Source organism: Candida theae (assembly GCF_024610275.1).
Source record: "Candida theae strain CBS 12239 chromosome Unknown scaffold65, whole genome shotgun sequence".
NCBI classification, from domain to species: domain Eukaryota; kingdom Fungi; phylum Ascomycota; class Pichiomycetes; order Serinales; family Debaryomycetaceae; genus Lodderomyces; species Lodderomyces theae.
The window spans coordinates 33,615-54,088 of record NW_026261476.1 but is presented as its reverse complement, the minus strand read 5'-3'; the positions used below and the strand labels follow the sequence as shown (position 1 = coordinate 54,088).

Sequence of the window (20,474 nt, the reverse complement as noted above, 5' to 3'; positions counted from 1 at the left end):
ACTGTTTCAATAATAACCTCCTCAACCAACTGGGAGGACGTATTGATAAAATTCATTCTTGTCAATTTTAACCAACATCAACTATTGCGGTTGGCCACTTTGAATTCCAAGTTTGCAAAACACATAAAGTCAAAACTATACCGGTACATCCATGTTTATCTTTCAAAGCCATTGCAGGATAATCGTCTTACAAGGAAGAAATATACACAACTTAAGCCATTTAATTTCTACAAGGATATAAACAACTCCAAGAGCAATAAGTTCACCATAGTGTCCTTCGACAACTTCAAGAAGTACATGCTGAAGATGGATGCAAAGGAACCAATCCACTTACTTGAGATTTACTTTATTCCAACAGGGTTTGAGTGGAAAATCGCTGAGCATTTGCCGAGGATCGAGTACTTTAGCGTAATAACAGGACAATATGATGCGTGTGAGGCTACAAATGGTCTTGGACATAAATTACGATCACGACGACCATTTTATGCTGTTTGTGGAAACAAGAATTACACGAGAAAGTTGAAGTATAGTGATTGCAATCACGTCTTTCGAGAGTTGAAGCATACGTTATTACTGAACTTGTCAAGAAATGATCATGTCAAACGTTTAAAATTGGACGTTTATAATGGTTTTGGGGGCCTTGAGTTGATCAATCAAGTGTCAACTCTAACTGAGTTGTATATGACATTCCATGTTACTGAGAAAGTTGACTTTCAAATTACGTTGCCGTTGCAAAAAGTGTATCTCAATGCGGTTCGGCCACGTAGAAAGACTTTAGACTTGGGGTTTTACGTTGAAGATGCTTTTGAAACCCGGTATATCCGAGAGTTGTGTTTGGAATCCGTTTTGGAATTCAAGCATAGCCTCAAGGACAACCTCGAGAGTTCATTCCCAAAATTGAAAAACTTGGGCCTTTGTGTCAATGATGGATTGTTTTATGATCTCCATTCCTTTTCTCATGGTAACTTACAGGTGCTCATCATTGCAACAACACAGGATAATAGGCATTACCCAGTACCCCATGTTGCTAGTTTATTTCACAGCTTTCCCAAAGCAAGTATCCATTGGTGGGACTCTTTGTTAATTCGAGACTATAAAGGTGGCGCATACAAATTGGATACTTATAGTATGCTAAGTCCAACTTTGCCCTTTGCTGTGGTGGGACTTTATTGCCTAACGAATCTGGGGGAGACCCAGAGGTCCAGAGGTTGGTGGAGCAGCGAGTGGGGAATAAAGCCAGGTACATATGCTGCTAAACCGGCTGAGGGGAAAAGAAATTTGGATGTATTGTTCAAACAGATTTACGAAGATAAGGAGTTGAAAAAGATTTCGCAAAATTTTTGCTAGGTTGTTAATTCTCTAAGTTGCCGTTGTTGGCTTTTGCCAAGTGGTGATATAATAGTTGAGGTATGTAGTTTTGGTGAATTGGCAAAGCCAATAATGTATACGTAAGTCCTTGATGTCAAACAAGGTTAGTAGAAATAGTTGCATTAATTTGACCAAGGCTCTCAAATCGAATATCGCTTCTAAACTTCAGCTCCCGCAAATGTGACGGTGAAAATGTAATAAAAATTTTAATTGTCATTAGGTTAAGGTGACGTTCTTACTATTCCATGAATTCCGTATTTCAAAGCGAATAGGACATGTATGAAGTGCGACGATTTCCTGTCCTTTAGTGTAATTGTTGTTGTTACTTGTGGTCTTTCCGTTGCGCTTTCTATCATTTTTGCCAACCAATTTGATCCTGTTCATAGCTTTGCAATAAGCATTAGCTTTTCTAAACATCTCGCTGTTTTTGTGGACGTTTTTGTAGAGCTCGATTCGTTGGGCGATGTTTCGCCTGAGGTTTCTCCTGAGGTTTCTGTTGTTATTGTTGTTATTATTGCAGGTGATTGGCGGTTTTGACTTCAACAGTTCTATGGATTCAGAGCTTGGTGGAGATATTTGACACTCCAGAGCATTAAGCTTCTGTGCTGGATCAAGAATGATTGTTGATTCAGAAACATCTTCTTCTTCGTCATCTTCGTCATCTAGAAATGAGGTGCAGAGCATTGAATAGTGATTTGCAACAAATGGAATTTCGTTAAACCCCTGAGCTATATTTGAGACGTTGGGTCGTGATTTGTTCAATGGAACAATGGGGGCTTTGTTATGAACTTGAACGTGAGATGGCATTCTTTACGGTGAGATGTTTGAAATGCTTGGATAACTCATTTAAGAAGGTGATGTGATAACAGCAGTGAAATTTGGGTGCTGATATGTAGAAGCAATGTACAAGTGACACCCAAGAGCAATACCTTTGGTGTAAATTTTAGCTTTTCAAGCCGAAGGGGGACCCTTTAAGTCAAGAAGCATAGCATATTCATTTATCTAGCATGCTGTTGTTGAGTGACAAATGATTGGACACATATAAAATGAAGTTATGTTGCGGAGTGGCACTTCTGAACAGGTTGGTGATAAGTTCTTGTAAAACATCGACGCACGTTTTTTTTCTAGCAACACTACATGCTATAGGTATCATAACAACAGTCATTGAAAAGCTTTGATTGGAGGTGGATACGCCAAAAGGGATGCGTTATGAGACATTTTCTAAGACCAAGTCTCCCCATTGCTGTCTCATACTTCAAAGGCAGTAAAGTATGGTTTCTACAATCGAGTTTGTGAAAATATTCCTGTATATAAATATGCTCAGTAGCATTGACTGGAGTTGAGATGGATGGCATGCTGGTTGATGGACCTCATCCTCCGAGCGAGTTAGCCCGAACCACACACCCCTTCGCCACACATCAATGTCGCACCACATCATAGAGGAAACAACAATTGGCGATACAGATTATACGATAGTGATAACGTACAATCAGAGTCACCACAAGAAAGCACCCATAACCGTATACATCAACCAACGACAGAACCAAATCATGGGTGATTACATCTACACGATACACGATTCATCCACCTTCATAAATAGTGTCGAGGAAAGCGAGCAGATAAAGCTGTTGAATGGCCAATTGGCTGCAAAGTACAAGGTGCCTATTTACTTGAACATAAGTACTGCAAGTCAATTTTCAAATGTGGAAATGTTTCAAACAATCACTGGCTTAATAAACAGAGAGCAGCAGTCGAATGGGAGGGACAATATAGAATAAATATATGTAATACAAGCCCTGCTTCTAGTCTACTTCATCACTGTTATAACTCTCGCAGTCACCTCGAAACAAACCTTTGATAATTTCTTTATTCAAAATTGTATCATCGACAATCCTCTCCACATGATCAGGAAACACACGCCCATACCATATAAAATCGTGGCTCGTGGCGCATTCCTTGGGGTAGTACAAAACATTACCTGCAAATGCATGGCCCCCAACATGAGTGATCTCACCAACGTATACATCATCATGTAATGCTTTCAGCAGCAATTCGGTGTTAAACTTATCCACTAATAACGGGCCCAATACTCCGCATCTCATATCTCGTTTAGCATGGCCGCATATCACCACCAAGTCCTTGTCCAATTGCCACTCTTGAAAATTGCCATTATTGACTTTTATTTTGGAAACACGATTCTTTGAACTAGCCTGTGGTTTCGCAAATGGGTTAAACACTTCAACTTCTTCCTCTTGCTCACTTTTCAAATACTTTGTCATAAACTGATCAGTGTGGCTAATGTTGAATTTGACGATTTTCATCTCGGGATAGATAAACACCAACTGGTCGCCTTCTTGTCGGTTGACCTCATATTGCTGCAATACTTCTTCATTGTTATGTAGTACGATACTCGATATCAATGTCCTCGACCCCATTGGAATTTTAAAGTGTAGTTTATTCACCTCGTGTGCCAAAGTACCTGACCATTTTTCAATTCTGGATTCAAACTCTTCAATTCTGTTGTGTTTAGTTGTGAGCACCATGACATGCTTACTTGGTATTGCGGCACTCTTTCCAAGATCTTGGTCAAAGTTGATTTGCTTATCCTGTGGGAAACGCAGCTGACAGAATGCACAATCTTGTTGAATTGAGATTCGTGGGTCAATCAATTTCCAATTGATGATGGGTGTTTGTCTAAGTTTGCTGAAAAGTCTTTTGAAATGTAGTCGAATCATGACAGTTACAGTGAGATGGAGTATATGCTAGGGTGTGTGGTTGGTAACATAAGTGTGATGATGTCTGGCAGAGCTTTGATGAGCAGTTTAGAATGACAAAAAATTGATGAATTTTCGGAAGAGATCACAAATGGAACGGATCGAATATCCGAGATTTTTCTTTTTGCTTATCACTGATCATGGTCAACAAAGAAGCATCCACTGACCAAAACCAAGAGATCGCAAACCACTAGAGTAAATAATATTCCAGCACATATTGCTTTACATCTATTGCTAAAAAATCATGCCTTTAGCTTAGCTACAAATTTTGTTTCAAGTTCTTTTTTTTTCTTTTTTTTTTTTTTGCAATATTTTAGCACCAAAAATGTGCCACGACAAGTTGCTTCCACTACGAGCTGTATTATTCTCAATTTTAAAACGCTTAACATGTTACTGTCAAGCTACTTTGCGATGTTCACTTTATAATTGGTAGAAACAGATTGTCCTTAATCTTAGAGAAATGCAACAGATTGTGTAATCGTTATAGAAACTACAATGCTTACATGAAAGACAAGGATAATTGTCTCATATGGATGCTTAGTACACATTTCGTTTGCATGGAAAAGCTAAGCAGCTACACACATGCGCATTGTTATAGCTTCAACGTTGAACGATGGCAGACGTGGTTTTATCAACGAAGTTAAACGGAGTTAATCATATGACAGACCCACGACACCCAGTAAATAAATCATTTGTAAGCCAAAGTTTCTAAAACACAAGTTGGAAAGCTTAAGCCCATCAATGATGCATATTACTTTCTCAGCACAGATCTAAGAGAAGGCAAATCGGCTTTCTCAATCTTTGCTCAAAGACGTTTTTTTGTCATTTGTAATCTATTTAGCGAGAAGGAGATAAACATGTCCTTTTTGGGAAACACTCAAACCCGAGAGCCGAAAATTTTCAAAACTATTATTCAGCCACACTTTCGGATCCATATACCGACCCAACCATGTTCAACATTATAAAGCAGCTAATTGCTCTCACCACAACTAAAGTCACAATATAAATACAGCACTTCAGTCCCTTCATCGGTGGCAACAATTTTCTCAATCCATCCCATCTAGCAACAATATACATCCATGACTAAAGCTGCTATTCAATCATCAAATTTGTTCAAACCTATCAAGGTTGGAAACACTGTGATCCAACACAGAATTGCCCATCTCCCCACCACTAGAAACAGAGCCCATCCAGGTGATCACATCCCCACAGATTTGGAGAAAAAGTACTATACTGACCGAGCCAAATCTGGTGCCTTGTTAGTCACAGAAGCAACAATTGCTACTCCAAAGTTGGGTTGGTACCCCAATGTCCCAGGAATCTGGAATGAAAAGCAGGCCTTGGGGTGGAAAGAAGTGGTTGATTCTGTTCATGCTGCAGGGGGTAGGATTGCCCTTCAATTATGGGGACTAGGTAGAGTTGCTAGTGGTGCTTTGTTAAAGACAAAGGGTTATGATTTTGTTGGTGTTAGTGATGTATATGAACACGAAAAATCAGAAAAGGAGGCTATTGAGGCCGGAAACCCACTTCGTCCATTGACTACAGAGGAAATTGAGGAATTGGTTGAAAAGGATTATCCCAATGCCGTCAAATTAGCTCTTGATGTGGCAGGGTTTGATTTTGTTGAGTTGCATTTCGCTAATGGGTACATTGCCAGTCAATTTTTGCACCCAAAGATCAACACCAGAACTGACAAGTACGGAGGACCAATTGAAAACAGAGCCAGGTTTATCTTGGAAGCCTTTGACAACATTTTCAAAGTGGCTGATGCACAAAGAGTGGGTGTTCGGTTTTCTCCAGCAAATGTGTTTCAAGAACCTGGAATCAATCCTTCAAGTAAAGAGGACTATACTTATATTCTCAAGCAGTTACAAAAGCGGGCCGATGAGGGACATCAATTAGCATTTATTGACCTCGTTGATGGTGTTTACGATGCCGATGATGTCCAGTCACCAGCAAATGTCAACTACTTTTTTGATTTGTGGAAGGGTGTCATTTTGAAAGGGGGAAACTACACCGAAGATAAAAACGAGGGATGGAAGAAAATCCTTCAAGATGCTGACGCAAATGATCGTACATTGGTTGGGTTTGGAAGACACTTTATTGCCAATCCTGACCTTCCGCAAAGAATCAAGAACGGCCAAGACTTGAATGCCTATGATAGATCAACTTTTTACACAACATTTGACTATGGATACAACACCTATCCTGAATTTGGTGAAACAAGAGAAGCAGATCCTCACGCCAAGGTGGCGCCAAAACCATTAGTTCACTAATGCTGTTCTTTCCCACTTTAATAGAGACTTATACTTTCCTTGAATTGATAGTCCCACCATTTTGTGTTATTTACTTTATTACCCCCCCTCTACCCTCAACAACATGGTAATTGGACACTCTCTTTAAAGGAGATCCTCAGGAATAACTGTAATTATATATGCACCAGATATCCTTTATTTTCAAAGAGAAAAAGTTTGCTGTAATTGGAAGTGCGTTTGTTAGTTACAACCTCAATGATTCGCTTACTATTAGCAATACCGCTTGTTTTGTTACTAGATGGCGCTGGAAGTGAACAAAGTGCAAGTGGTGAGACAGAAATCGAACCAAGAAACAGTGGTGTACTAGATTCAACGATATATGGCGCACATTTTAATCAGTCCAGCCACTTGAAGAATTCAATGGCAACTGAAAAAAATACACCAAATGGATTGTGGATCTGGATATTAGTAGGGACATTGTTTGTGGTGCTTGTGGTATTCGGCGGGATAGGCTTGTGCGTAGCTTGTATGCCAGTGGATACCGGATCTCGAAGTCGGAAACAGAAACAGAAACAGCATCAGTGTCAGTGTCAGTGTCAGTGTCAGTGTCAATCTCAGCATCAGAATCAGAATCAACAGAGCCCCGTTCAACCATATGATTCTGTCGAGCCTGATTTAGAATTTCCTAAAAAGGCTTACACGAAAGTTGAAGACCTAGAGACTCTTGTTGGAGAGGAAGAGCTTGGAAATCCCAGGAAGAGCGATTTGGATTTTTCTCATATGATGTTTTGAAATATGCAGATTTGCAAGTAATAAATATATGGACATGACATTTTTTTCATAGTTTCTCTCAGTTAAAGTGATTAGGTACATTATGGAGTTGTTATTAGCATAGAAGTAAACTGACCACGAACCCACCGATGTTGGCAGAAGTTGTATCTACAGCTATGTTGCAATTGGGCTGATTTTAGTGAGTTGAAAAAATGAACGTTTCGGAATTACATTCAGAACCAGAACATTTCATATATTCTACCCACGATCAACAAAAGAAACGACTTTTATCATCTCTGCGTTTTAGCGTAACCCACTTCACTCTGCTGTGAGCTTGTCCGAATTGACGCTGCGAACTGTGTGCTGCACGCTTTTCTCTCTCTCTCTCTCTCGCAACTGCACCTTCCTCTCTTGTAGCACCTTTTTTTGCACCCAAATGGCTTCTCCGTACATCACGCGGCATTGAGTTGCTCCACCTATTTTACATATAAATACGTACACAACACGTTTCATCAACTATGGTTTCGAGCACCACGTCTGAATTTAACAGGGTTTGCTTCGAGACAATGCTTGGTTTTATTATCTCATTTCCGCTCATGTTCTTATTCGGATCTGGTGGCTCTAACAACGATGGAGATAAAAAAACACCAGGGAGTAACAATGGTGGGTCAACCCCAACAGGATCTCATGCCCAGTTTAACCAATCTATGACTTTGAACAAAACGAAGGCATCGGATGATGATTTTTGGCTTCTGAAAGTATGCCCACTCACAATAATATTGTCGGTTGCGGGGTTGTTTTTACTCTGTTGTGCAATTTACACCATTTACTGGTTAAATAAAACACCAACTCAGCGTCCGAGTACCCATCAAAATCAATCCGCGCCGCGTCCTGTTGTTGAAAGAAATAACTTCGTAGACCAAAATTTGATGCACCCCGAAAAAGCGGACGTAAGAGGTGAGGATATTGAGACTCTTGTGGGAGAGGAAGAAAGTGTTTCAGAAGTGGTTAGCGATTTTGAGTCTATCAAGACAAAGTGTTGCGGAAATGAATAAATAGATCATCTACTTCATGAATATATAGTTGCAGCTAAACTTACAAATGTTTAGGCTATACGCAGCATTACTCAGTCTTTAGCTCTCCTTCTCAAATTCTCCAAAATCGAGGATGAGTCTCCCTCGCCGACTTTTCTCTTCTTGACACCAAAAGTACCTTTCAATTTACCGGCGCTTCCGAATTTCCCTGTCCAAGTTGGGGTACCTACTGGTTTTCTTCTAGCTAGTTTCCTTGATCGACGAAGCGCTTCAGTTGCCTCACTCACATACTTTTCAGCTTCTTGCTCAGCAAACCTGGCTTCTTCGTCATTGTAATTGATGATATCATCATGTTTCAATGCACTATGGACGACTCCACTCTGAGCAAATATACCCGCCATGATTCGGCTTTCATCGTTACTACTCTCTGGCCTATGCTCTTCTCCCTCTTCATACTCATTCAATCCCGACACACCAGATATTTTGGCAACTTGACCATAGTCATCATCATTTTCGTGTCTTTTTCTTGTCAACGATGACGATTTCCTCAGCTTTGTACCTCTATACTTTTGCTCACTCTTGGCACGAAACATATCTCCGGTCTCTGTCCCTTTTTCGTCTTGATCCCCCAAAGTGAACAAATCGTGCAAATCGTTGTTCTTGAAGAACCGCCTTTGCTTGGGGTCTTTCAATATTTTATTTTGCAAAAAGGTTTTGAAAATCTGTCGATGGTAAATCTTTTCCTCAATCGAACCAGTTGTCATTAATCTGTATATAGTTATATCCTTCTTCTGACCCAATCTCCAAGCACGTTCTCTAGCCTGTATATCAGTCGATGGGTTCCAATCAGGATCGTAAATGATAACTCGATCAGCACCAGTCAAATTAACTCCCAAACCACCCACCTTGGTGGTGAGCAAAAAGACATGAATATTGGGGTCATTATTAAATTCATCAACCAAGTCTTGTCTTTTGGATATTGCGGTGGAACCATCCATTCGAAGGAATGTAAAATGTCTTGGTCCGTCATTGAGCAATGGCAAATTAGCCACAAATTTCTCCAAAATATCGAGCATTTGTCGAGTTTGACAAAAGAGCAAAGTCTTGTGTCCTTCACTTTGCCATAGTTGTAAAAGATTTTTCAAAACTTGCATCTTACCTGACTTTCGAGAATCACCATAGTTTGCCTTGTGCATTAATGCTTCCCTGTATATCAAATCGGGATGATTGCAGATTTTCCTCAACGTATCAACCCCCATAAGCACGTTTCGTTTCCCCTTGAGGATCGAATTCAAGTCCTCGCTGTCGAGAAATTTCTCATACAAGTCTTGTTGTACCCTTGTTAACTTCACAAAAAGTACCATTTCACTCTTTTTTGGCAAGTCTTTAGCAACATCATTCTTCAATCGTCTGAGCAAATAAGGGGAGATCAAGTCTCGAAGAACAACAGCACATTTATAAGCGGTTTTCACTTGAAGGTTGTTTGAGTTTGCGTAACCGCCTACGTTAATCGGAACTGAAAACTGTTGCTGAAACACAGGTAGCGTGCCGAGCCTACCCGGGAAAACAAAATCAAACAAAGACCACAACTCGGTTAGATTATTTTGAATTGGAGTTCCCGACAATATGATTCTATTGACAGTTTTGACTTGCTTGCATGTGAGCGAGATATCCGAGTCTGGGTTTCGAATTTTATGACCTTCATCCAAAACACAGTACCCCCATTCTTGCGGCAAAATATACTTGGAGTAAATTCGGAGACCAACGTACGTGGTTATCAAAACATGACCCTTTGAAACAACAGTATCTACTATCTGTTGAGCATTGATTTGAGTTTTAATCCCCTTTAACGACTTTTGCGAAGTTTGGGGATCCCAAGATTCCAAATATTCCTCCATTTTCGCTTCACTAACCTTTGCATCACCCCCCATCCCTGATCCAATGCTGTGTAGTATAACACACCGGAGTGGCGGCCACCACCTATGAAATTCATTTACCCATTGGTTCATCACAGTCGCAGGAACCACAACCAAAACAGGCTTGTCTAAAAGTCCAGAGTAATGCAATCCAGCTAAAAATGAAATGATTTGGATGGTTTTTCCAAGTCCCATTTCATCACCAATTATACCGCCAGTTTTCTGCGAGTACAATTCCCAGAGCCATTGAACGCATGTTTTCTGATAGTCAAACAAAGATGGATATATATCACCTGGTAATTTGAAAGATTCATTAAGTTTCGAATCAGGTATTGTCGGATGCGGTTTGAACCATTCTTTGTTGTCAGTGCTATCGTCCACTTTTCTCAACGAGGACCTCTTCTTGACCCAATTTGATAGTCTCTTTTTATAGTACGACTCGTTACCATCATCAATGTTTCGAATCTCTTCATCTTCCACCAGCTCCTCTTCAATTTCCTCTTCTTCGTCATCCTTCTGATCTGCCATTTCCTCCTCCTCTGCGAGTTGCTCGTCATATACATAGTCGTCATCTGGGGCTTGCTTGCCACTTGAAACCTCCAACTCTTCCCAATTTTGATTGTCAACCGATGCTTGATTGTCTTCTTTCGCCTCGCCAAACGAAGAGCTCTCTAGTATCTCTACATCCTGCTCAAACCCCGGTCTTCGCAAAAAGACATGACTTTGGCTCTCATCGGCGTCAGCCAGTTGAAACGCGTTTTCGTTACCAAATGCCGTGATTTTACCAATTCTGACCAAATAGTCACGCTCACTTTCATCCGGGAGCCTCCCTCCTCCGCTCTCTTGCTCATTGTTGTTCTCCTTCGATTCTTCAAGTGCCCTTTTGTTCAGACTTATACGCGATTTGATATCTTGCACATCCTGCTGCTTAACGTGAAGCTCGTTCTCCTCAAGCCACTGTATCTCATCTTTGATTTTCTTCTTCTCACTGATCTTCGTACGAGGATGAGATAGTTTGGTATTGAGCTGGTTGATGTGTTTAACAGTCACGTTAAGGGTCTTGATGGCCTTTTCTAGTCTTTTCTCATCTTGCTCGATATCCTTTATTAAAAGTAGCTTGTTGGCCTTGTTGGTGATTGAGTTTTCCAAGTCTGTTTGGTCAAACACTTGAACATCACTCATGACATAGTTTCTTGTGTGGTGTGATATTGCTGCTGTGTGCTCTTTAGGGAGATATAATTACACTAGCAACTTTTTGTGCGACACAGTTTTACCCAAAGATCGCAAATTGCCATCATCGCTCACATTATGGGAAAACATCCTACAATCACACACCGGACTAGTAAATCGTATCTAAAGATAAGCACAGAGCGTAAGTATATGTACTAGTCCCTATGTATGGCAATCAATATACTCAACAGTAAAACCTTACTGCGAGAAATCGCCCTATTTACTCCTCACATTCTTGCTTGTTGCTGCAAATCCAACAATGCTCTTTGGTAAACATTCTCGTCTTGCTTTGAGATAACATTACCTAAATTCATCTCGAACGGCTCAACTGCCCTTCCACTACGACCAATGTCCTTTGATATTGTGTTGAACCACTTTAATTCACCTTTTCCAAACACAAAACTGTAAGCATTACCTGCATGATTGGCTCTCGCCGTACGACCGACTCTGTGAACGTACTCCCGCGACGAGTTTGGTAGATCGTAATTGACAACATCAGTTATTGTTGTTAAATCTATACCCCTCGCTATCAAATCGGTTGCAATGAGAATGTTGATTTTTTGGTTGGAAAAGTCTTTCAAAGTACGAGCTCTTGTAGATGTTCGATTATTTGTTGAATTGATGAATCCCACATTCACTTGTATCGAAAGTGCATTCATGATAATCTGCAAAAGTTTTGATAGTCTGATACACGATTCGTTTGATTTGGTGAATATTAGCACATTGGCAAGCTTATCTTGAAAAATGAGGAATTTTGCAAGTATCAATGGTTTCAACGAGTTTTTGGCAACTCCGTAATGAATCGTATACTCAGATAGCAATGGCGGCACGCTAAACATTTCATTGACCAACCGTTCTGTATCGTTGACAATGATGAGCCTTGGTTTATAAAAATTGAGATTCGATAGCTTCCCAGCATCAGTAGTCAAGGTTGCGGAAAAGATCAACTTTTGAGTCCTCAAACTCCACCTTTTCGATATGTCGTGATTTTGCTGTTCGTTAATCTTGTCTATGAGTACCAGTGACCAGTTTTGGAAAGATTGATTCAAAAGTCTATCAGCTTCGTCAATAACGAGAAACCTCAAGCAAGTTAGATTGATTGAGCCTAGATTCAAATGTTCAACTAGTCTTCCTGGTGTGCTGATCACGATATCAGGCACTGCTTTCACCAATTTCTCACTTTCTTCCTTGATCGATATGTCATTTTTCAACCCAACGACGGATAGATTAGTACCCAGTGATAGCTGCAACATGACAGTTTTCACTTGATTAATCAACGGCTTTGTTGGCACCAATACTATAGCCCTCACTCGAGGAACGACTCTATTATGTAGCGCTTGAATGACTGGAATGGAGTATGCCAACGTCTTACCTGATCCCGTTGAAGCATTCACAAGTATATCACCAAACGCATCCGGTCGCCTTTTATTAGCTGCAATTTCTGGTATCATCCTCTTGAGAACACCAACTTGCACCGCAAATGCTTCGCTCAATCCTTGTGATGTGAGATTATCCAAAACAACCTCATCAAGACCAAGCTCTCTAAAGGAAAGTTTATCATCTGGTGTTACATACTGCGGTGTCGTTAGCCAATCTAAGTTCCTAGAGTACTGGGACGTTGATGCGAGCTTCTTATCTCGAGGTAACTGAGGTTGTGGAAGCGGAGCAAGGTCTTGAGTGTCTACGATATCCTCCTCCTCCTCATCATCCTCCTTATCCTCGTTATGCGCGGACTCAGACTGCTCCACTGCGGCGACTGATTGCTTATATTTGCTGAATACTGCTTGATGTTTGGATTGATACAGAGGGTCAGATTCTGCTTGCGTCTCTTCCGTTTCGAGATCGGAGTTATCATTGGCTTCGGTTGTTGCATCATCTCTGCCCTCCTCACTGACGTGTACCTCATCCTCTTCGCTGTCACTTGAATCCAGTTCCTCTTCCCTCTTCCTCTTGCTATTCAGAGCATGTACAGAATCACGATCTTCTGGATCGTACCTGGTGCCAAACATCGCCAATCGCTGCCAAGCTTCACTGCTCTAATTCACTCTTGATTAGCAGCTACAACCAAAGCGAAGACGAAGGAAAAAAAAAAAAAAAAATTCTGAAAAAAAAAAAAATTGTCAATCTGGTGTATCAATCAATCACTTTACAACAATCCACACACAGGCTACAGCGACATGCACCCCTCATTACATATTCTAAGCAGGTCGGCTTGGAAAGGACCACACATAGTGCCATTACCAATAGCGAAAGCCATCAAGAACAAATCAAGCATAAGAACAAAAGCTCGCAATTGTACAATAATACCACAATTTGTTGGACTTAAATTTGAAGTGCACAACGGAAAAGATTATGTCGAAGTTGAAGTCACTGACGACATGGTAGGCTCCAAGTTGGGTGAATTTGCACCAACGAGAAAGAGATTTATGTACAAATACTCCAAGAATTAGGAACCCATTAAAACAGCCCAATTTACGAATCCATGTATATATATATATATAAGTGTGTCTAAAGATTTTCTATAATGTATAAAACTTTACACAGTGAGGGATGAATCAACCACTGTTTCGTCTTGGATTGTAGTCGTCTAATCTTTGTTGTCTCAACTCCCCGGTTCTATCTATATTGGGCCAATGGCCCCATCCATTTAGTCTTATCACGAGGATTGTTGCGTTGTCGTCACCCCCAACAAACTCAACGAAATTGATAACTTCCTGAGCACAGTACTGCGGAGTAGCCTTGACATGCCCCAGTCTTTTATAGTGTGTCATTATAATGTCTGCAATTTCCTGATCGGTCAACACGTTAGTTACTCCGTCTGTGCACAACACGAGAAAACACTCATCACCACCAAGCCCACCAACAGTGTATCTCTTGATTTCGTCAGATGTGAGCTTTTGAGAAATTTCTTTGGAGTCTCCAATAACCAACTGAGTTATTTCTGGCTCTGCAGTGACCCCCATTTCCTTGTAACTGACATCTCCAAATGCTCTCGTGTTTGCCAAAGCTATGAATCGCTCTTCTCCAAAGGAGTCAGTCATGAAAAAATTGGCAGCATATCTTCGAAGTCGTTTGTTTTCCAATGGATTCAGAGGGTGGTGGTCTACTGTCAATGCATTTGCCAACCCATTCTTGTCAACTAGTATAGCTCTTGTATCGCCCACGTGGGATATTGTCAACAAGGAAATGGTGTTCCGGTTGAAGTAGTAGTTCTCAATTACAGGTAGGGATTTGACCGGATTATTGTAGATTGTTTGAAAGAATGCTGACGTACATGTAGACCCCAGCTGTTGTTCCTTTTGGAAGAACTCATAATCTGTATTGAGGAACGAAAGAGGCAACCGAAACAGAATGTCGTTCTTTTCGAGGTCCTTTTGAAAGCCCTTGATAGGTAGTTTGTCCGCTTGCCATGTAGCGAATGTCTTTTCTCGATGCTTAAACCACCGCTTCCAGTACCCCCCCACATTCTTGGCATACTTTTTAACTAGGTCTTCTCTAGCTTTTTTCTTCTTCACCATATCGTCGCTGTTCTCAACATTCAGTGACAAGTTCTCTGCTAGGTATGTACTGCATTGGTCTCCACCATGTCCGTCAAAAATATTGAAATTGAAGACCTCTTTACCCTTGATGTTCAAAACATTGGCACTGTACTTGTCCTCGTTGTATGGTCGATTCACTCTGCTTGTAAAGTGGCCCAAATGAGACGGACTTTTGAGAAGTTTGACACGCAATTTCCCTTCCAGTTTGGGCTGGGCTGTTTCCGGCGAAGATCGCACTACTGGTGTGAAAACTACTGAATCAGATATAAAACGGGACGATATTAGTGGGGAGCACTTTTTCGCTATTCGACATTTGTGGGCAATTGCAATTGACATGTATGCTGAATTAAAAGGGGGTGAAAATAGCTGTTGCAAGCCCTATTTATGGTTGAAGAAGATGTTGTTGTTGTTGCTTTTGCTTTTGCTGTTGTTGTGGATTCAGATTCCGGGTTCCAAGCAACTTCGGATATTATTATAACGAAACAGAAAAGCTAAAAAATGTTGGGTTTTGTGCGATAGCCTCAAGAGTAAATGGCATTTCCGTTCAGCTCACTGCAAATACACAGATCTAATGCTGCTTCTATACAGCACCTATTAAATGCGCTTCCTATAATACTATATTCTCATTGGCATCGTTGTCGTAATCGAAATCATCTAACGGCTCGTCTCTATACGGTCTTTGCGTGCTTCTGTTGCGGTTTCCCCTATCAAAAAAACCACCAACTGTATTACTGATTCTTCCCCATATACCATTGTCCAAAGGAGCAGCATTCAATGTGCCATTGTAATAAACAGGCTCTTCTTCTGGAGAACTGTCAATCCTGTTAGCAAGTGAGTTGTTAAACTCCTGTCTTCTTCTTTCATAATTGACATCGGCTGGGTTCAATGTGCTGATGTTGTCGGTACTGCCCCCAGCCAAATGGAAAGGGCGTAGCTGCATTTGTCGGCGGGACAATTCTCTGGAAACGATTCTCTTTGCTTCAACAATCACCAAATCCGACCGTTTGTTCAAGTCATCACCATTGTCTTGCCCGTCATCTTCGTCAAATAATATCCACGAGTCGTAAAAGTCTCCAAATCCAAGTCTTTTCTTCACCTTGTCATAGACATGGAACATTGCTAACAAAACTGGTACTAAAATCAACCTTGGAATCCAGTTATTGAGCAAATTGAATAACCCAGTGAGATGAACTGATTGACCGTACCACTTTTCAAAGATGGACTCTCGACTGACAAACAATGTTATAAAATTGTAGCTCAACGGAATTGTCAATCTCGCAATGTACATGGCATACCAGCAAGCCAGTACCGGATCAGAATTCCGTGGCACCAAATGGTACATGTTGAAGATTTTCAACTGTGTCAACGAGTTCAACGCGGCAAACAACATGTAGGAAAATGTTGTACAAGAAATTGCAAATTGCACAAGTGAGTGATTGTGAATATCGGTTGAGTAGACAAATACATTCATCAATGAGATTTTTGTTGAATGGAAGAATTCAGATTGCAAAATCACAAGTGACGCCAACCCTAGTACCGTTGCTGCAATTTTGTTGGAAATGGGTCTGATGTAGTACCAATAAATGAAGTTAAATCTAGGACTCCATAGGACACGGTGGTTGTCCACCCTAAACACCAATTCTCGTGATGAGACTGAGTTCAAAACGTCTTCCAACCTGAGAATTTTCGAGATTATTCTATTGAACTCCGATTGGTACCCAATAAGCCTATTCAAATCCAGATTAAACAGCGAGTTCAAGTTGGTCATAAACTGATCATTCAATTGATCGCGATCAATGACTGTATTTTCATGCAAATACTGCTTTTCCACTTGCTCTCTAATTTCACCGGGCACGGAGTCGTACAAATTCAAGATCCAATCGCGATACTTGAAATCTTCAATTGATTCGCTAGTGTAGTTTTGTTTCAAAACAACAACCTTCAAAACATCTTCCCTGAACGTGATTCTTATGTCTTCCAACTCATCAACAAGTTTTGGGAGTTTGAGATAGTGGTGGTTCAAATCATTGACAACTGATCCCTGAATCCACTTGTTGCGCGGTATACTGGTCAATCCATGTCCCATCAACCATGTCGCCAAGATCAAAGAGTATACATGGGAGATGGCAATGATCATCAATTTCAAGTGATTCAAATTGAGTCCCACTTCAATCAACAAGTAGATAAGGCCAACCAATGAGACCGAGATCATGATAACTTGAAACTTCAAATTTTCCCTAATGGCATCCTTGACTTTACTGTAAGTGTCGTGATGCCCCGATCTGTAAAACTCTAATACCATGGGTAATATAATCCACGTGAGAATAAAGGTGATCCAATAGTTTGATTTCCAAATGTATAAAATGACAGTATCAGGTAACCCAAACCAAGCTATCTCGGCTGTCAGTTGGGTATTGTGGGAGACATAGTCCACGGGAAGGGTGAATATGATAGATAGTGGAATGTAGATGCCCAAAGTCAACGGTATAGTCAAGTATACGGGGTACTTGAAGATGTTAATGTGATATCTTATCCCTAGTAGTGAAAGAAGCAATATTAGAAGATAGCATACTGCTGATGCAACCCACATCTCTGTCGCGTACTTCAACTGAATGGGGTTCTATCTGAGAGTAATTGAAAAGCAAGGTCTGCAGGGTAGCTGTGTACAGGGGGTTCAGTGGTGTACTTGAACTGATCTTGATCGTGAGATATAGGAGGATCTCTCTGTGACATTACTTTTTCCGCTTGTTTCGATCTCACAGTCGCAACTTCAATACCAAAAATTAACAACAACTCACAGCCAACCAACAGAACAACCAGCAACAACAAACTTGCAACACAGTTTGAACGTATTCAACTATAATGAACCAAGAGTGACTTTGCTCCACTATGGATTCAACTACAGGTTCTCTCTGGTTGAAATTGGGGAGTTCCTTGTCTCTTGCACATGATGTTGATCTACAAGGAGCGATTCACAAGCACCATTACCACCCATTACAGGTAAAGCTGGGCCATCTTGTATGCAAACACCGGCATCTCTTTTGTAGATGATTAAGTGTGTGGTTGAGCTTGATCAGGCTCGATCAGTGTGCTCTGCTTGCGAGTCACGTGCGTATATGTAGTCTAATCTGCGCGGAAGCAATTACATCATCGGCTGTAAAATTAGTTATCCCCCACCCCCTCCCCCCCCTTGGCATCTTCTTCTAGCTTTTCTGTCTTCAGCAGCATAAATCAGCAAGAGTCTTTTCTTTTGCCAATCACATCAAGAAGGTTCACGTTTTTTGCCATGTCAGATGTGGAACACGTACCTACATCGGGTTCGGAAGTAGATCTCACGCAACAAGCACCACCATATCAAGAGAATAGTGTCGATCTTGGCTCCACAGCTGAACCTACTCCATCATCTCCAACAAACCGCCCCAAGAAGAAATCAGTTGGGTTTGCTCCACCACCAGAGGAGGACTTACGTGAGTACCACAAGTATTTAAAGCAAAAGGAAGAAGCAGAGTTGAAGTCATCGCCATTCCATAAGATTCCGGCTGAGCTTGCGTACTTGGAAAAAAGGAATATGCAAACACCACCACCAAAGCCAATTGACCAAACCCCCAAACCGGCTAAGCCAAATAGTAGATTGAGAGTATCGGATTTGCCGGACTTGAGTAAATTGAAATTCTTCGATATCAAGGATCTTTCGGTACAGAATAAGGAGACTGAGTTGCAGTTTCATTACACAACAATTGATTTGCCCCCAGCATCCGGTAGTGTTATTGTTGACATTAAGTATGGGTCACTAAACTCGTTTGATTTGAGTAAAATAAACCAGTACTTGTTGAATATGAGTAAAGTGAAGGTGGTTTTGGGATACGAGTTTGCTGGTGTTGTTACTTATGTTGGATCCTCAATGCAAAAGAAGTTTTCCGTGGGTGATTATGTGTTTGGGTTGATTGACCCTACTTCCAGAAGAGGAGCTTTATCTTCCAGTCAGATTATTTACCCGGGGAGGGATGTCTTGGTTAAAGTGAGTGAAGAGGTTTTGAATCAGTTGGAGGATATCGAGATTGATTTGGGAGCTAATGATGACAACAAGGCGTTTGATGTGGGAGAGGATGAGGAGGAAGAAGAGCCAACAAAGCCAGTAGAGACTAAGGATACTGAACTGGCAGACAGTACAGCAGCAGCAGAAGCAGGAGCAGCAGCAGCAGCTGAAAAGACAAAAGGTCCAGAGGACGCGGCAAAGGACACAGAAGGACCCGAGTTAAAAGATTCTACAAAGAGTAAAGTCACAGACCCGAGTGTTGATGATTTGGTGTCTAAAACTAGCAAACTGACTTTGGAATCCAAGAATGAAAAGTTGCCACCATTGGCTAAATTGTCTGCCATCTCGCTACTCTACAACCGAGCCAAGCAAATGCTCCAACCGTTGAACACAAAGAACAAGAAGGTCAATATTTTAATCAATGGGGCGGACACTGATATTGGGTTGACTATAATACAAGTGCTCTTAGCTGAGTACCAATTTGAATTCTTGAGTCTCATTCTTGTTATTAGAGAAAAATCACTGGAGTATATGGATCAATTGGTGGCTCGATTTGAAAAAAAGTATTACGATCCAACCAAGATCAGAAGAATCAAGAGCATTCCGTTTGACGTTGTCAATGATGGACTCTACTTCCCTGGAGAGCGAGTTCCTATAAGTTACAAAAAACCCGACTTCTTTGCTACTGAGGTTATTGATGCGTTATTGGTGCCTCACAGTAATGAACTTATCGACGCTTCAAACGTTAATGAATACAAGTTGGATTTGTTTGTTGACTTGATTGGATGTAAGAAATATTTCCAATCTACATCGACCAAATTGCATGAAATTGAAACTCTAAACTTGCCATTCAAACAACATATATCCACTTCGATTGAGAGTTTGTTTAATGCAAATGTCAAAGAACCCTTTCTTACCCGGATTCTCAAACCGAAGAAGTTGGGATCTGCAGTGGTTAGTGGATGCAAATTCACATTAAAAGACCCCAGCTACAATATTGACAAATTGATTGATTTCAGTGAGCAGAGTGTGATGAACCCGTGGACTAGTAAATGGTCAAGCAACATTTTGAACAACTGGACGTCATACAACTACAGTGAAGAGATATACTTGAAAATCAAGCAGAGCTGGACCGAACAAGCACTTCAGTTGGTGCTAGATGGGAAGTTGAAGTTTAGAATTGACAAGTTTGTTGATTGGAGAAAAGATTACAAGAAGTATGTAAAAGCTTTGAAGGAGAATGATGGAAAGATTATACTCGAAGTGGAAGAGTTTTGACATGGGGCGAGAGATACTTGTACTGCGTGTATGTTGGTGAATACATGTTGAAGCAAGATAACTTCATTGTAGTGATATGTGTATACGAGGACGTGTACGTAGATATAAGATTGGTGCTCTATCCACAACGGACAAGGTTTTCAAGGTATCTTAAATTGGCTGTAGTTGAAATCGGTATTTATATCGTAAAGGTAGTGTGTAAATGGCCAAAAAGCGTGATCGGAATTAAAATATTCTCTTTCTGTGTTTCTATTGTTTGTATCGTCTGTGGCA

At 40.8% G+C, this 20,474-nt stretch overlaps 11 protein-coding genes across 11 annotated transcripts; 5 read left to right on the top strand and 6 right to left on the bottom strand. All coding sequences in view use genetic code 12, as the record gives it.

The window, feature by feature from the left end:
* Positions 1-306: 306 nt before the first annotated feature.
* On the top strand, positions 307-1,347 carry KGF57_004394 (uncharacterized protein; the record flags this gene model as incomplete). Its single annotated transcript, XM_051753899.1, has 1 exon — positions 307-1,347. The coding sequence occupies one exon, from the start codon at positions 307-309 to the stop codon at positions 1,345-1,347; it is 1,041 nt and encodes a 346-aa protein (XP_051607156.1).
* Positions 1,348-1,584: 237 nt separating this feature from the next.
* On the bottom strand, positions 1,585-2,175 carry KGF57_004393 (uncharacterized protein; the record flags this gene model as incomplete). Its single annotated transcript, XM_051753898.1, has 1 exon — positions 1,585-2,175. One exon carries the CDS (start codon positions 2,173-2,175, stop codon positions 1,585-1,587), a length of 591 nt encoding a protein of 196 aa, XP_051607155.1.
* Positions 2,176-3,170: 995 nt separating this feature from the next.
* KGF57_004392 (uncharacterized protein) lies at positions 3,171-4,103 on the bottom strand (the record flags this gene model as incomplete). Its single annotated transcript, XM_051753897.1, has 1 exon — positions 3,171-4,103. The coding sequence occupies one exon, from the start codon at positions 4,101-4,103 to the stop codon at positions 3,171-3,173; it is 933 nt and encodes a 310-aa protein (XP_051607154.1).
* A 1,118-nt stretch (positions 4,104-5,221) lies between these two features.
* Positions 5,222-6,418, top strand: KGF57_004391 (alkene reductase; the record flags this gene model as incomplete). The annotated part of the gene is made up of 1 exon (XM_051753896.1): positions 5,222-6,418. One exon carries the CDS (start codon positions 5,222-5,224, stop codon positions 6,416-6,418), a length of 1,197 nt encoding a protein of 398 aa, XP_051607153.1.
* A 234-nt stretch (positions 6,419-6,652) lies between these two features.
* KGF57_004390 (uncharacterized protein) lies at positions 6,653-7,189 on the top strand (the record flags this gene model as incomplete). The annotated part of the gene is made up of 1 exon (XM_051753895.1): positions 6,653-7,189. The coding sequence occupies one exon, from the start codon at positions 6,653-6,655 to the stop codon at positions 7,187-7,189; it is 537 nt and encodes a 178-aa protein (XP_051607152.1).
* Positions 7,190-8,294: 1,105 nt separating this feature from the next.
* On the bottom strand, positions 8,295-11,300 carry KGF57_004389 (DNA-dependent ATPase; the record flags this gene model as incomplete). The annotated part of the gene is made up of 1 exon (XM_051753894.1): positions 8,295-11,300. The coding sequence occupies one exon, from the start codon at positions 11,298-11,300 to the stop codon at positions 8,295-8,297; it is 3,006 nt and encodes a 1,001-aa protein (XP_051607151.1).
* Positions 11,301-11,575: 275 nt separating this feature from the next.
* KGF57_004388 (putative ATP-dependent RNA helicase) lies at positions 11,576-13,357 on the bottom strand (the record flags this gene model as incomplete). Its single annotated transcript, XM_051753893.1, has 1 exon — positions 11,576-13,357. One exon carries the CDS (start codon positions 13,355-13,357, stop codon positions 11,576-11,578), a length of 1,782 nt encoding a protein of 593 aa, XP_051607150.1.
* A 168-nt stretch (positions 13,358-13,525) lies between these two features.
* On the top strand, positions 13,526-13,798 carry KGF57_004387 (mitochondrial 37S ribosomal protein uS19m; the record flags this gene model as incomplete). Its single annotated transcript, XM_051753891.1, has 1 exon — positions 13,526-13,798. The coding sequence occupies one exon, from the start codon at positions 13,526-13,528 to the stop codon at positions 13,796-13,798; it is 273 nt and encodes a 90-aa protein (XP_051607149.1).
* A 105-nt stretch (positions 13,799-13,903) lies between these two features.
* Positions 13,904-15,223, bottom strand: PTC6 (type 2C protein phosphatase; the record flags this gene model as incomplete). Its single annotated transcript, XM_051753890.1, has 1 exon — positions 13,904-15,223. One exon carries the CDS (start codon positions 15,221-15,223, stop codon positions 13,904-13,906), a length of 1,320 nt encoding a protein of 439 aa, XP_051607148.1.
* A 271-nt stretch (positions 15,224-15,494) lies between these two features.
* On the bottom strand, positions 15,495-17,477 carry KGF57_004385 (LMBR1 domain-containing protein; the record flags this gene model as incomplete). Its single annotated transcript, XM_051753889.1, has 2 exons — positions 15,495-17,393; positions 17,460-17,477. 2 exons carry the CDS (start codon positions 17,475-17,477, stop codon positions 15,495-15,497), a joined length of 1,917 nt encoding a protein of 638 aa, XP_051607147.1.
* Positions 17,478-18,173: 696 nt separating this feature from the next.
* KGF57_004384 (uncharacterized protein) lies at positions 18,174-20,201 on the top strand (the record flags this gene model as incomplete). Its single annotated transcript, XM_051753888.1, has 1 exon — positions 18,174-20,201. The coding sequence occupies one exon, from the start codon at positions 18,174-18,176 to the stop codon at positions 20,199-20,201; it is 2,028 nt and encodes a 675-aa protein (XP_051607146.1).
* Between the last annotated feature and the right edge of the window lie 273 nt (positions 20,202-20,474).